Source organism: Enoplosus armatus, chromosome 5 (genome assembly GCF_043641665.1).
Source record: "Enoplosus armatus isolate fEnoArm2 chromosome 5, fEnoArm2.hap1, whole genome shotgun sequence".
NCBI classification, from domain to species: domain Eukaryota; kingdom Metazoa; phylum Chordata; class Actinopteri; order Centrarchiformes; family Enoplosidae; genus Enoplosus; species Enoplosus armatus.
Window position 1 is genome coordinate 22,346,013 of NC_092184.1, and position 16,771 is coordinate 22,362,783.

Here is a 16,771-nt window from a genome sequence, read left to right on the forward strand (position 1 = left end):
TGGTGAGTTTGTTTTGACTGCAGCGACATTTTTCTGTGTTCAGTTGTGCTTCAACTCGCACAAACCCATTCGAGGAGAAGAAATGTGTTGAGTATGAGCTACAGACGCTGACATTTTACCAAATGTGTCATCGACTATACTGTCACCTGCTGGTCAGGCAGTGAACTACAGTTTTAAACATGTCTCAGGCAGTAGAGGAGGTGGGAAAGAAGGTAAAATGTGGTGAAAGTGTGTGCAAGCTTAGATAACCAACCAAACTCCACTTTTAGTGGGTAAAAATCAAGCTCACATCCTCTGCATTGATTGAAAGACTTTCTGTCATCTTCAGTCTGTTCCTTTGAACAAGTCAATCCCGTCTCCCAGGGGAAATGATCTCCATCAGCGCTCCGTGCAGATTATTTCAGGCTGACATTTTACCTACTGTTTCATGTGGGTAATTAAACCCTGAGATGTAGGCCACCGGGGCCCCTGCTGAGACACACATACACACACAGATCAGATAGCAGCACTGACCGGCAAAGAATGACATTAAAGGACTTGACCAGGCAAAAAAAACCCAACTCAAACTCATGAGCTCCATATTTTGTGTGTTAAAAATACCAAAAGCTCTTCGCGGGTGTTCTGACAGTTTGTGCTACCCACCTTTCAGACTAGTCTGGTGAACTAAGCCTCTCACTCATAATGACCTACCATAGCAAAAAAAACATTGTTTAGAAGCTACTCAGGTCAGATATGTATAAGAAGCAGATAAATAATCCCTATGCATTAAAAAACAGGGTAGCTCATTCTGTCAGGTAGGAAATCTCAACAGAATGGACTACTACCTCTATAAATGTTGTTAAATATATGTGAGCTCATTCTGTCAGATAGGAAATATCTATTTCCCTGCACCCAAACAGCTAGTTTGATTGTCATAAACTAACTTCATGAACTGTATCAGAGTGATGTCTCGCATAACAGTCTGAGTGAATCAAGAGGGAAGCTAAGATCCCTCGATGATTTCACCAATAAAATCCACTTCAGTAGACAGAGCAGATGGGTTAAAGAAGGACTTTTTTTTTTTTTTTTTCATACAGTTCGTGTTCCAAATTGAACTGTCATGAACAGAGAAGCAGTTGAAATGGCGAGGAATAAAATCAGTGGAGCAGAAGAGAGAGGGTTGCAGCGACTGTTTGTCTCCCCGGGTGTGACGGCTGAGATTGGCATCCTTCCTCTTTGCATACTGATGCTCTCAGCTTCTCTGTCTCTCTGACAGACACACACCTTGTTTTGTGTATGTGGCTCTTTACAAATTCACTTCACACGCGCCTGCAGCCCAGTCCTGCTGTCATTCATAACGCTGGGAGGAGTCGCGGCTATTGACTCACTTAGAAAATTATTTCATTTTCTCTTTTCTCATTCTCTCCCACCCACCACCAAAGCGCAGAAAGCAGCCTGGCTGCTCCGAGTGGTATATCTTAGAGGGTTTAGAGTCTCTAAGCTGTCCTTTTCCTCCCTGTCAAGCCTAAAATAGCTACAGGCAACAAAAAAAAAAATCAACCCTCAGATCAGGCTGAGGCGCTGGGAATCCATGTCACAGGGAGGATGATGGAGGTGGAAGCTGCTAAAAACAGATCAGCTCTCTCTGGTGCCGCCTGACGCTGCAGCTTTCTCTATCTCGTGAGGAATTAATTGCTTTTGTCACCATCCTCCACTCGAGAGGGCTGGAGGTACAACTCAGTGTGGGGTCAGGGGATTCAAAGCATGTGAAAACTATAATTTAAAAACGGATTAAAAAAAACAAAAAAACGACCCACTCATGCATTGCTGTTCCAAAAGATGTTCCTTTATTTGAATCATTATCTGAGCTCACTTCCCAGCAGTACACCACGAAAACATCTTGCTGCGACTCTTTTCTGCAACATTTTTTAAAAAGTAAAAAAAATGAATATTTTTCCTATCAACCAGGCAAGCTTAATTATGAATCGGAGAGGAGCCAGAGGTGGTTCTCCTCAAGTTTGTGCTGATGTTGGAGTGTCAAGGTTTTACATTTCTTTCAAAGAAATAATACAAATGGAAAAAACAAGCTGTTCCTGTCGGCCCTTGCAACAAAACATGTTTCTCAGTGTTTGGCTTGCCTTGAGTCCTGCAATATGAAGTTACTTAAAACTATCAGAGCCACGATTTGAACAATCTGTCCAATCCAAGTACTGAATGCTCCACATTTGTTTTTGGGTTTTTTTTTTGGAGGGGGGTGGTGTTAAATTTGCTTTTGTTGTGGAACCAGAATTGGGCTGCAATAAAACCTAAAATTGCTGTCAGTAGCCTCTACAGTGATTCTTCCAGGGTACATTTTCCCTCAGAGAGCGTGCTCTGATATTGCAGGTCTCTGGGCGAGACTCGAGCCCGACAAAATGGACCTCACGCGGGTGCAGACCATGCTGAAATATTGTACACATACCGTACCATGACTACACAGAAATACAGAAATCATCCGCTCAGTGAGACGATGCAAATACACAGAAAAAAAAAAAATCTCTTCCAGTAACATTTCTACTCCACAAGCCACTATCATGTCCCTTTATTGTTTGTATTACACACAGGCCTGCCACAAACGCATTCACAGTCACAAACAGGTTAGTTAGTACACCGAGTCTTCATCACGTCTCATCATATCTGTGCTCCTGCAGTCTAACGTCAGGCTAAAACTAGAACTGGCCTGAGTTTAGTTTGTGCTCAAACTCGTCATCTACATCCATTAACAGTCATATATGTGATCCGCCCACAAGCTAAAATACAGTACATCTGGATTTTGTGCAAATCAAATAAAATGTACCAGTCTGTTTTTTTTTTTTTGTTTTTTTTTTGTTTTTTTCATTTAAAAACTGAGTCAGATGTCAGATAGTTTGTCGACATTCAACTCAACTTGATCAACCTTTTATGAAGAAGGTTACAGTTATTCTCCACACCACCGGTCCCGCCTTGTCACTGCTCCTTTTCGCGCAAGCTGTTTTTAAATCACAGTTGAGATTGAAAACCTCACGACTCAGTGGCAAACAGGACTCAGTGGGCGTGTGTGTTAGTGCTGGAGGCAGAGAGTTGGCCTAACACACTACTTTTCAGGACAGAGGGTGATCTGTTGACCCCTGTACAGGAGAGCTGGTTTTGAAACAAACACACACACACACACACACACACACATACCTGCAAACAGACAGAAATCACTCATCCAAGGAGGCATTCCACTAAACTTGTTGTATTGGATGTATTGTTGGTTGTAAACTGGCACTGGTCGAGAAAGTACCATGTGGCACCAGAAAGAGGAAACTGAGGTCCCTCTCTGGCCGTCTGAGGCCGGACAGCCGCATCGCCGTATGGCTTCACGGGAGAGGTCTGGCTAAGGCGATGGGAGAGAAAGGAGGAGGCCATGTGATCGTATCAAGAGGATTTTGGCGTTTATTTCCAGCCACTTACAGAGTGTGCTTTAAGTTTTAAAGGAGCCTGTGCTGCCCTTTTTCTCCCACGTGTCCTCGGTCCAGACCCCTCCTTTCAGAGCCCCCTGCTGGGCCACTCCTCTCTCACTTCTCCATGAGTGACAGCTGGATGATGCGGCGTAGCTCCTCCTCCTCCCGCCGCCGCCGAAGCTCCGCCTCTTCCTGCTCCCGAGCCGAGATCTCCATGGCGATGCGCAGCTGCTCGTCGTAGCTGCAGGAGTTGGGCTTCTTCTTGGAGGGGGTGGAGCAGACGCTGGAGGGGGGGCGGGGCTTGTGCTGGGGGGTCCTGGGGTGAGGAATGGTGAGGGAGGTAGAGGAAGGCAGAGCACAGTTTGGATTGTTGTACAAACTTTCTTACAAACCTTCATTACTGACTTATTAATGTAAGTTGTAGATTGATTTGTAACGTTTCGCTGTCGGCTCATGAGACAGTAAGAAACCTGTGAATCTTTGGTAATGTCTTTATTCACATTTGGAGCCTCAGAATTGATGGCTTTTTAGAGAGTTAGACCCAAATGCAACCTTGTAAGAGAAGAGGCAGATGCGTGACAAAGATTTTGCAGAGAGAAGTGTCATGTGGGTTATTTTTCACAACCTGGCAACCCAAAGGTTAACCACTAGCAACAACTTCTAAACCCAAAATAAAGAGTGCCTTATTAGAGAGTGTTGTCATATTCCAGTCTGGTTTCATTTTTGTTCTCCTGGGATTACTTAGCTCTTGTCTGTGTATCCGTCCACTCATCTACAAGTGGGGAAGACACACAGAGAGAAAACACTGACAAGATAACAGGCTAAAGTCAACAGCAGCACTGTCCACTGTGAAAGCAGGAAACTCTCGTCTTCCAGTCCTCCCTCTCTCTCTACAAACACACACACACACAGTAGTGCACAGTAGAGAGGAGATGGGGGGGGGGATAGCAGGATGGATAAGAGAATAGAGTAGGGGAGGACAGGAATACAGGATGTGAGTCAGGGATGGAGGGAAAGATCTGCAGGATGGAAAAAATCAAGACATCGAAGAATAACAACACATACCACAAATGAGAGGAAGTCAGAGACAATGTGGGTGAAGGAATGGCAGGAAATATCACCTTTGTCCTGACAGTCATGGAGATTTATGTTTTTTTTTTGAGGATTCCAGCTCTTTTGAAGATAAAAGTCCCATTCGTTTTTTAACAACTGAGCTTTTATCCAACTTTATCTGCAGCTCCTGGTTGATTCCTGATAACAGCGGAGTTGGACTTTGGGAGGACGGAAGGGAAATGTGGAATGAGCGTATGTGGTCATCTACAGAGCGAGACTGAGGCGGAGAGAAAGGGATGAACAAAAAACACAGGCGAATGGGACAAAAGAGACCGAACGTCTGACCTCTCCAGACGACTTGGGTCACAGGGCTGGGGGTGTGTTCCTGGCTTGCTATTGGTCAGTGCCTCCCAGATGGTCACCTGGACACAAAGAGGAGGCGGCACAGGAAGTCAGAGAGCGGGAACAGGAAGTGGGTAGACAGAAACACGGACAGATCAAGAGATGGTGATGCATGTAGAATAACAGCGTCCTCCCTGCAGCCTGTTAATGAATCCTATAGTAGCTCTCGCTCACAGCACAGAGACAGCCAGCTGCCTTGATAATGAATTATGAACTGACTGAATGTAAAGTAGATTGATCCTGGCCCTGGTTCTTTACTACACACACCCAATATTACTACTACTACTAATACTGCTATTAATATTGATAAGCACCTGTTCAAAATAAAGATTCACATTCTGCCAGTAGACTATTAATGAACATCATACCGACATTTGTACAGCACCTTTAAACAGTGACTCATTTTAGGGTTGGTGATTTCGCATGATTTCACAACAAGATTTATTTTCTACCCAAGGCTAGATTACCAGCTGGGAAAAGCAGCCAACTGCCCTCAGGAGCCCCGAGGGCCCCGGGGTTGTCTGTGTGGCAATTACTTTGTGGTAATTTGATTAATTATAATTTGTTTGGTAATAAGCACTAATAAACCATAGACTGAAATGATCAGTGTTCTAAACTGATTCCTGTATTTTTACAAAATTTTGAGTTCCTATCTTAATATACCTTTAATACCTCATCATAGTATATAATAATCATATTTTAGTTAATATTGTGCTTACATGGTACAAATTCTTGAATTAGTTTGTCTATAATCAAATAATCCCAAACTCACGGACAGGCAGCAAACCTGGATCAGGGTAGCATTCCAGTGTAGAAGTATTGGTTGGTTTCTGGGACGCAAAATGGGTTGGGAGAACACGTATGTATGTGGGGGGCTAAATTGGAGCCCACAGACTATTTTTGCCCTTGGGCACCCTAGAGGATTAATCTGGCCCTGTTCCTACCTTCTATGAAGACCCTGGTTTCCTTTCAGTACACTAAGAAAATCAAGGAGACTTGCAGTTGAGATGAGATGACTTTTACCATGTGGTAAACTCAGACTATTCTGAAAACACACATTATGGTGCTTTCAAGTGACATAAGAGTCAAACTTCCATATGGCAACCACTTAATATTCCAAGCTCCCTAAATTGAATGATCAGGCGAACATCCATGTTGACTGACGAAGACCCTGTTGGTCGAAACATGGCATCATTCAATTTTGGGGAGCGTTTCCTTTGTATGATGCACCAAACTGCGGTTGGATGCGAACACTGTCTCTCCTTATTGTTTGTCAGCAGGTTTGATTTCTTGACAACCAGCTTGTGAATGCAATTCAGTGTGACAGTCGACTGCTGTTTTCAAAGAAGTCCCTGCCTGCATTATCACACAAGAAGGATTGATAACGAATGAATCTCAGTAAAGTTTCATGACACTGCAAGTTAAGTTTCACACTATACTTAAATGAAACCGTGAATGAACGGTGGGAAATTACGACCTTATGGTATGTTTTACAAGATGACGGGCTGTAATGTCAGCTTGATTTGTACAGTAGTTAATGCTGTAAAACATGCGATGTCAGCAGGATGGTCCTTAAACACCTGTCCTGCCTCTGAATTAGAGCTATAATTAAAAGTGTCATCACCTTTTTCATCACTGTTTGAAGCAGCGGTACAAAAGCTCAGGACAGCAGGCTGCTCCGTCTCCTCTACATTCCCCTCCTGCATCCGAGCTAAGAAAACGCAGACGATGTTCTCTGACTTTTCTCACCTGGCCTATTTATACTTCTCTCTCTGTACCTCTGGAAGAAGGCCAGGGACTGTCAGGACCAGGATCTCTGGGATTTCAAAACAGCGCCTATCCTGAGGCAGTGCTGAATATAATGGGTCTGGGCTCCACACATCACTGGCAATTTATTCTACGTATTGATTTTACTTCAGTATTGATTGTTTTTATTTTGAAACTGGTCACATCTTTCGTATTTCAGTACCTGTCTGTCTGGTCTTGCTTGACTTATTGGTGAATTTACTGCTGTAATTTGTATTGGGTATTCATAGTTGTTGTGCACCTCAGTATATATATATAGCAACATGGCGTTGTGTGAATCTTGAAAACTTCACGTAAAACTTTTGCGATCTGTGCTCATTTATTACTTCACAATAGTTTGTACACATCCGCTGTGTAGTGTCTCCTTGATGCTAGCAGAGTGTAAGCTAACTCCAGCCTGCTCTTCATCTGATTTGGGGACGTTTACACTCCAGCAACCCCACCCAAACTCGTTCCCCAAATAAATAAAAAATGATTTTGAAAAGGTTTTCAAGTGGTAGCTAAATCTCTGACAGGCGTAGCAACAGTAACCAAGGGGATGGCGGGGCGTAACAAACAGTCAATTACACAAGGGCTGCAACCGAGCTGGCATACTACCAATAAATGCAGTATGCATGTACATACTGCATACTGCATTTCATAGTAGTATGTCAGTACGTACTGCTAGTATAGTAGGTGGTTTCAAGTACAGCCAAGGTCTTGTTTCAATATGTCTGACTGGTGTTTCCCTCATTTCAGAACTGAAGATAATCTCCCAGGAGTGTCACAGCCAGCCCACCTGATCATATTCGGAGCCGGCCTCCAGCAGACTCTGCTGTATGGCGAACTGCAGCAGGTCCTCCTCCTCCTCCCTCATACTGTCTCTCTGTTTGCCTCCGAGCATGGTGTATCCAGGCGGGGCCTCAAACACACATGGGGGGATGTCTCCAGCTCGACATGACACTGCAGCGCACAGGGGGGAAGGCAAAGGGCAAGAGATGGGAGGGTGCGTTATCTAATAATGTAGGAGATCACACTGGACTAAAGAGGAAGTACAGGAAAAGACATTTCTGAGTGAAAGGAAGAGAAATCCTGATTTAAACAAGTTGTATCAAGTCATTTTCCTACCATACTACTGTTGCCAAAATATAGAATACAGAACTATAACTCAAGATAGAGCATTTCTGCAAGATAATATCAAGGACTTCTACAGAGGTTCCTTCTGAGCGGTCACACAATAAATTATATCTCCCCTCCTGCACGGCTGCAGATATAAACGTGGCTGTTGGGATTCTGATCAAGTGATAGGATGATGAAAGTAAGCCATAATCTCACACGCAACACAAGGCACACAACCTTGTGTCTAACATCAGTGATAAATACCGCTCTTAACTCTATCCGGCAACAGTAAACTGACATATGGCCCCGGTTCTGCAGTAAATATTAGCGGAGATTTATAAAACAGCTTGTCGGAAAGAAATCGGCAGAATATAAAGTTGCGGAGGCTCGTCTGTAATTCTATCAGCTGAAGAAGAAGACGTAAGTAAAGATGACACTGTAATACAGTGATCTCACTGGTGGAGCTGGAGCTGGAGACACTGGAGGAGTCACTGCCCGGAGATGGGGTGTCTGTCCTCGGGGGGTCCCTCTGTCCGTCCCCCTCCACCCCCACTTCGTTGTCAGCACGGACGCCCGTCCCCTCCTCGCAGCCGTTCAGGTTGCTGAAGGTGATCCTGGCGTTCAGGATGTGGTAAAGAGGGATCTCTGCAGGGAGAGGAGAGAAATGGAGCAGAAGATGACATTTTTATTGTTATCATTAGGTTCTGTTAACTTTTCTCATCCAGTTACCCATGCATGTCCTTATGTTTCATTTCTTTCCATCCATCTTTGTATCTATTTATTCCCTTTTCACTCTGCCCATCATCCCCTTTGTTTAACCAGCCATCGTTTTAACCACCCTGCCTTCTTCCATCCATCTCACTCTCCCAGCTCTCACCGATCTTGACAGGGAAGCCAGGCGGCAAGCGCAGAGTGATGAAGTCACGCAGCTTAGCGAACAGGGCGTTCGAGATCGCCATGAGATCGATGATAGGCACCACTTGTTCTGCCAGGGACAGAGGGTGGGACTCACACAACCACAACTTGGCTTTAAACCTGGAAACAAAAAAACACACACACACACACACACACACACACACACACACACACACACACACGATGAAGAACGGGACTTGTTGATGAGTATTTCCAAAGACAATTCTGACTTAAGTTTAACTGAAGCAATTGATGTCCTCATTCAAGTGATTGGTTCTTTGGCCAGAGGTACACAAAGACATTGATTACATCAGCGAACAGTGACTGTCCACAAGCTGATTGAGGCCAATCAATGCTTATATTTTGACATTGTCCGATAATGAACACAGCATTGAGAGGCAGCTCTGAAACACTTCATCTTCATGATTCCCTGTCACCTTTCATTAAGTGCCACAGAACAATAAACTGACTACTGTAAATGACTTAAGAGGAACGCAGGGCAGATGATTGGACGGCAGGTTGGCCGGTGGAGGAGAGAGGCGGGATGTTGAAAACCAGTATCTATTAACATATATATTAACATAACATAACATGATCACCAAATGCTGCCATTTATCCTGAGAGACGCGGCATTGTTTTGTTTCTTTTGGTACAATAGTCAAGTAAAGATGATGCGTCATCGAACCAGAGCTGTGCGATCGACTGCAGAGGCTGAGTGTGTGAATATGTGTGTTTATTTCTCACTATTATTTGTCCGTGTTTCACCTCAGGATCTTGGCCGACAGCCGATTTTTCTCTGCCTGTATGTGTGTGTGTGTGTGTGTGTGTGTGCCCGTCTATTCTCAGTCCATCAGTTTGTCAGCTCTGGCAGTTGGCGGTGAGTTCGAAGGGCAACTTCACTGTATGCATGGCCGCCTGTCTGTTTTCCTGTCTGCCTGTGTCACCTCTGGGTCTTGGTGGTGAGCTGGCACACGTGGCCGATGTCCCTTTGAGTCGGTGCCGAGCCGGGGTTGAAGTATTCCTCGGCCGTCAGCGCTGCGGGGTTGGTCACCACAGGACATGACATCTGGGTCACCAGGGCCTGCAGAAAGTACGTAATGAATTAAAAAAAAATGCTGATGTAACCACAGAGATGTAAAGACAGCGAGGCTTTTTACTGATCCATAATAATGACCACGTCTGCAGGGGTTGAAAGGACTGCTGATCAATACCAGTAACTGAGAGATTACTTTACAAAGTGTAAAGATTTTCTGGCTTTTCAAACTCACTTTCTTTGCTATTCTCTGTTAAAACTCACCACCCACTGGGATTTCAAGGCTGTCCTCTTACCTACTGACATTTTCAACAGCTCAATGAAAGAGAACACTTTGCTCTCAAGCCAAAACTTGAGAACAAATGACAAAGCAGTTTTCTTATTCCAGCGTTTTACATCATTGCAGTAGATGCGTGTGTTGGTTCACTGCTCTACTTAGTAGCTCACTGTCAACTGTTAAGTATGACTATTAAGTAAACCTGTCAAAGGTACTGGAGGAGGTAGAGGCTGCCACAGACACAACAGAAGAGAATTTCTTTCCATGTTGTTGCATTTCCTTTAATTTAGGTTTTAGCAAAATTGCAGCTTTACGGTTGTACGAACTATCTGCAGAGCGTTCTAACCCAAAATACTTTTGCAGAAGAACCACTGAGGGTGTGTGTGTGTGTGTGTCTCGGTGTTGTGCAGAGAGGTTGAAAAGAGCAGAGGCGACGGTGAGGGGAAAGAAGGGAAACGACAGAACTCAGAAAGAGGAGAAGGGGGGAGGTATGAGTCATAGATGCTCTCCAGCAGAAACAAATTAAAAAAACATAATCAATATTTGAGAGCAGGTTGGAGCCTCTGAGTTACTGTTTTACTCGGCAGGCAAGCTCTCCTGTCCACACAGAGGACTCGGCAGCCAGGGGAGGGGATGGCGACGACGCTAACACTGAAGATGGTAATTAATTTATACGGATACTGATTCTGATTACTATCATCGCTGTGATGCTATCCACAAAATACGTGTCGATTCCAATCGTAATGTCAACACCAGAACCCATTACCCACTGCCTTGTTCCCTGCTCAACCACTACGTTTTTTAATGTATTAGATCGGGTTTGATCTAGATTTTATGGGATGAAATGTTTAAAGATAACACTGGAAAATCACCATAATTGGAATTTCACGTGGTGACATCTAAATAAACTGTGTCCTTACCCCGTTGTTAGGCCCCATGTGTTGCTCAGCAATCCCAAGGAAGTTCTGCAGTGGAGTCTTCCCACCTGTTCCGAGACACACAGCAGTGATGAGTTAGGCCGAGAGCATGTAGTTACACAATCACAACGTACAAACTCCAACTGTGCTGTTAGATTCACAAACTCTCTTGAGTGTATGTGCACTAGAGAGCACCCGAAGCTAGTGCTTGTTTATCAAGAGATGATAAAACACGGCCTCATTAATCTCCACTGCAGCTGTCTGCGGTGTCGTCTTGCTCTGCAGTGTTTTGCTCGAGATAACTCATTGCATTATGTCAAGCTTTTGTGTTGTGGTCTCATCATCTATGAAGTTGCCAGCATGAAATGAACCCAACCATACAGTACTGAAATGACCTGAATTAAATGTATGTACATTGTGTTTTTAAGCAGCAAAATAAGAGTAGAGTTAGAGTTAGTCCAAAATATGTCCTACATATCAGTGGTTTCTACAACTAGCAGTGAATGAATTTCATGAAAAGTGGCAATGCCTGAAAGTTACAACTAAAGACATTTATACTGTATAATCAGCATAGCTGTCTTCATGTGAACCCTGAATATCATCTTTCTACAGCTGAAATCATGTTACTGTCCACTTCGCCTGAGTGTACAGCATTATGCACAGAAACACGTGTAAGTTGCTTTCACCATTAGGATGTAAACGCATTAAAAACAGGAATCTCTATGTATGTTAAACTACATACTACCCGATGAAAACCCACACTGATAAAATGACAAGTGCTTTGAAGAGCCTTTAGGGATCCTCTGATTGCAGCAGTGAGAGAACCGCAGGAAGAAAAAGGGTAACTGGAAAAAAATGTGTCAAGTTGTCTTCTTTAGATCTTAAAGATCCCCTCCAGACATGTTTTTAGACATATAATTATAACTGGAATAATAATTTGCGTCTGATATGGTTTTTCTACAAAAGGTTACCGTGTTAAGAATTCTTCAAATTAGATCTTCTCCCTCTCCCACATTGAAACATCCAGAATCTATAAATATGTATGAATATAGTTCATTTCAAAAGCTTCACTGTTGGACACAAGATGTCTCCTACTTCGGCGAAAAGTCCATTCTCCAAGTGTACTTTGTTGGACTTTAATGTCCCTAAGTAATTGTTTCAAATCTGAAGTATTTCTCTACATTAAGAATTCATAACAAAATAACCAACAATCACAGTTCAAAAACATCTTTAGGTAATATTTATTAAGAATTTAACTCTCACAAACTCAGCTAATTCGCTTCATTAGGACTGTGTGGGTGCGATCTGACCAGATTTGATTGACAGTGACCAAACAACTCACCAAATGTCATCACGTTTTGATTCATATGTTGCTGATTGTGTGCACGGTCACCTTCTTTCCAGCTAAGCCCCGCCCACTTCAAACCAGTGAGAAAAACACAAATACACACATCTTTCATGTGAAATAACCGAAAACTGTTTTAACTTGAGCAGAAACTAGCGTGTTCATGTAGGATCCCATCACAAAATAAGATTTCAGGGTCTTTTAAAGAACCCAGAATGACAGCGCCCTTTGTTTTCAGGGTGCATGGAGATACCAACAGCTGCTGCTCATTTAGATATGAGCAGGAAAGCAAACATGACCAGCTTGTTAGTGTGTGGCTTGTACTTTCAGACAGGGCTGGTGCTGTGGTTGTCTCACTAACAAGACACTGAATGAGTGCTAAAAGCAACGGAAAGGTCCATCAGTTAGTGTAAATGGCAGTGGTGTCTTGGTGTGGTTTATGAAACAAGAGTCCACATTTTGACCTGGGGCCAGCTGATCTGTCTACAGCTGCTGCTGGACTCAAGATACAGTATGTTCGTATGTGTCTCTCATAGGATGTACAGTTTTTTTAAGTTTTTTTTTTTTTTTTACAGTGTTAACAAAATGATGAAAAATGGAGCACAAAGGAAGGGCAAATGGAGTGAGTCACTCATTCAGGAGTCAGTGTAGCGCTTCCAAGCACACTTCCCTCCTGCATATTAGCAGAGTGCAGATGGGGATTGTGACCTGGGAGAGCGGAGCCCTCGGAGGAGCGCGTGATGGTTGATCCTGGCTGACAGCGACAGTCCGGGGAGGGAAGCCTGCTAATCCTGTTTGATTTATGATCTGAACCAGAAAACGAGACGGAGCCACCGAGTGAACGTATCAGGCTGTTAGCCGGAGCCTCGGGGTGATCTCATCGAGCTCAGGTGAGGGGGATTACTCATCAGCAACTCTTTTTATCAGACATGTCGTAGCACAGAGGGGTTTACAGAGGGGATAAAGGAGACATTCAGCTGCTACATAAGTGGTGGCAGCGTCTGATGCTCATTTGGCTCTGAGGTACAGTTGACAAAATAAAGTGACTCACCTTTTGACTTGTTCTTGTTTTGGTCTGACAGATGGTCAGTTCTGGTCCTGGTGATCAGCTCCACATTGGATGCTGCGTACACCTGAAGGAGGAGGAGACCATTAACTCTGGTGTTGACATTGGCTTTACTTCCTCATTGTTTGGCCACAGCTGTATGTGTAATAATAATAAAAATAATAACAATAATGATAATTGCAAAATCAACCATTTAATTCCCTTTAAATATTTTCTTTTCTTCTAACCTAATTAAAACCCACTAGGCCGAAATGTAAGCATGTCTTGTTGACATGGCCGAAATAAATTGGGATTAGTCGACTTTGTCCTGAAGATCTGTGTGTGTGTGCTACCTTTTGACCTTTGGGTATTCAACATTGGAACTAATTAAAACCCAATATGTAGAAAAATATTGAAGTGGCAACCACTCTGCCACAGACTGGGCTTGCAGATTTGGTGAACGCGACAAAATACACAAATGAGCATAAAGCGTTGTTATTCCACAGGATAAGGAAATAATTCATGTTTTCTATGTTATATGGAATGTGCATTAACAAATATATGTTCGTTTTATTTGACAGAATAAAATAAAATCTTTTGTTTTGGTCACTATTCACAGAATGTACAAAACTGTCACCCTATCAAACCATGGATTTTGTGTAAGGTTACACCACTTGTTCCCAGTCTGCAGCACACAGGCTAACGTCTTCAAGCCAACAGTCCATGGCAGAATACTGGAATTCCTCACTAGTGACCACAAAAAGAAAATACTGATTAAAAATTGAGAAGGCTGCTCAAGTTTACGCTGGACGGCGGACATGTGAAAGGAAGGGCTAAAAAGCGTCCGGGAGGAGAGCAGCTCAACAGGAGTTGTCTGCTTACGTTTGTAACTCTAAATCAATGATGCAGAAAATAGATGCTTTTCGGGCAGCAGTATTTAACTGTACAGCCTGTCTGAAGTGCTTTTAAACCACTAGTGACAGATGGTCCTGGGTGTCTGACACTTGTCTCCCATCGATCCCTCCAGGAGGTCGAGACAACAAATGGGGTCAAGGTAATGCATGTGTCTGCGCAATACATAGACTTGTTTTTAACTTAATTTGATAGGCCATCTGGTCTTTTACATGTTGATGAATTCTCCCCATCGGAAGGTAAAGAATTCATGCTTAATTGTTGTATTCAAATAAACGCCATCTTAAAATGAGAAATCCATCTGCCATTATTTAAAAAATATTATTTAAAATGTCCTCAAACGTCGAGAGCTAAGGGTTTAAAATAACTTTGAGAGTGATTCATTGTGGAAATTAAACTCTTCAAGTGAAGTGGACTTTCAGGAAATATTGAATTGAGCTCTGACAGCAGTGGTTTCTCTGCACAGTGTGAGAGATCAGTGAGCTGTCTGAGCAGTCTGTGCTCTACCTTGGCTTCATATCCATTCACCGCCTCAGTTTTCTCGCTCCTCCAGCCCAGTATACCGGTCTTATTCCTGCAACAGAGATTCAACACATCAGTTTCCCGGGGTCTCCACTTCCAGTCATCATACCGTTGCAATCACAGAAGGTGTAGCTTATTTGCCCATCCCAAGCAATCTGCAGATATATACCTGAGAGGAGATCATTTGTGCAGTACATTGGAGAGTTAAATCAACCGTCTCCCCTTAGATTGCAAGTCACAGGCTCTGGTTTTTCTCTATAATATGCAGCCTGAAAACATTGCAGCCATTGTCCTTGTTTGTCATCAGTGAAGATCAACAGTTCAGTGTGCAATTAGGAAGTCTGCCCAGAAGTTAGTGAGGCATATCCCATCTTCATGATCTATTCACATCGCTGAACTCCTTGTGGACCAAACCACAGAAAGTGAGTTTTCAGGGTTGACTTTCTCATTCTCACCCTTACATGTTTGAAGAAAGTTTGGAAGAAAGGTTTTACAGGATTTTTAGCCATGCTAGAGGTGGGTGTGAGGGGGGTCAAGTCAGGCTGCTGGCAAGTCCACCACTTTCTCAACAACTATTAGATAGACATGAAATGTTGTAGAGGCATGAATTGACTTGTAATAACTTTGGTGATCCTCAGAGGACATTTCAGTTATCATGATGCCCTTGCAACATCATATATCACATCCTGACGACACCATATGACACCGCATTCGCGATTCCCAGACCAAATACCTGAAAAACTAATTGCATTCCCATCAGCCTCAGCTGTCCATCCGTTTTGTGCTAATTAGCAAATGTTAGCATGCTAATACGCTAAACTAAAGATGGAAAAAAATGACCTGCTAAACATCAGAATGCATGCTGATGTTAGCATTTAGCTAAGTAAGCTAAGTACAGCCTCACAGAGCCACTAGCATGTCTGTAGACCCTTAGTGTCAGATTGCCGTAAGTTATACCGTAGCTCAATTACTGGGGCTTCAGTAAACCTAAAACAGCAAAACTGCAGTGCTGTAGTTTTTGTGCATGGCTGCATAAAGACGTAGGCTATTAGCTCCAGAGGTGGATGTCCTGTCTGTGGTGCTTGACAAAGTGGTTTGCTCTAAAGCATCATAAATAGATTATTGGCATGTAGACAGGAGTGCTGACCAAGGGAAACGCACAGAGGTGACACTGAGGTACAAGTCTGACAAGGAGATGATCACCCCCCCCGCCCCCCCCCCCCAACCACCACCTCTCCCTGCTCACTTCTCTCTGTCATTCTCCTCTCCATCTTCTTGCTTTTTATCTGTTAACATTCACTTCCTGTCTCCGGGTCCCTTTCCATGATTCACCTATCTATCACTATGTCTCTCCGCAGCCTATTTTTCTTCCCTTTTCCTCCAAAACCATCGACTCCCCCTGTTTGGGTTTACGTATTCTGCTTTTTCCCCCCATAGTCTTGTGCCCCATTCATCTCTCTCCCCCTTTCTCTCTGAATGTCTTCTCGTCTTTCTCTGTCCCATCTCTTTTTCTCTCCCTCAATCCTTTTCCTCTAAATCTCTTCCTCCATCCTTTTTCTTGTCACCCCCACCCCCACCCCCCACTCTATCCCTCTCTGTCCAAAACTTTCCTTTCCCTCTCTCAGTCTTATCTCACAACCTGAGCAGAATAAGATGAGTTTTGTCCCCTATGCGCCTGCTTGGCCCGCCTCTTCCTCCCTTCTCTCCTCTTTTCCACTGCTTTTCATCTCTGCGTCTATGTCACTTTATTTGCAACTGAGCCGTAAAACTGTACCGTTAGCATAATAAAGAGACCCTAAATTGACTGCACACAAGCCACCTGCTCATCCAATTTTCTTCTACCCCTTTTTTCCATTCTTCTCCATCTTCCTCTAGTCAGCTCATGTCTTGTCTGCCTCTTCCATGTCTTTTCATTCTGCTATCTGCCTCTCCATCTCCATGTTCACTGATGCATCTTACTTGCATTGTAGTATTGGGCTTTTTTGAAGTGGCCTGAACCTGAT

General features: G+C 43.5%; 1 protein-coding gene across 2 annotated transcripts in view; it reads right to left on the minus strand.

The window, feature by feature from the left end:
• Positions 1–3,557: 3,557 nt before the first annotated feature.
• Positions 3,558–16,771, minus strand: part of ankrd13b (ankyrin repeat domain 13B) — a 34,154-nt gene continuing 20,940 nt past the window's right edge. Inside the window, exons 8-16 of one of the 2 annotated variants that reach the window (XM_070905854.1) lie at positions 14,754–14,820; positions 13,341–13,422; positions 10,948–11,012; positions 9,662–9,798; positions 8,680–8,837; positions 8,259–8,447; positions 7,483–7,646; positions 4,830–4,918; positions 3,558–3,759 (exon numbers count right to left, since the gene is read on the minus strand). In XM_070905854.1, coding sequence (XP_070761955.1) covers positions 3,558–3,759; positions 4,830–4,918; positions 7,483–7,646; positions 8,259–8,447; positions 8,680–8,837; positions 9,662–9,798; positions 10,948–11,012; positions 13,341–13,422; positions 14,754–14,820 — 1,153 coding nt within the window. The remainder of the gene's footprint in view (positions 3,760–4,829; positions 4,919–7,482; positions 7,647–8,258; positions 8,448–8,679; positions 8,838–9,661; positions 9,799–10,947; positions 11,013–13,340; positions 13,423–14,753; positions 14,821–16,771) is intronic. The other variant, XM_070905853.1, reaches the window with a different exon arrangement.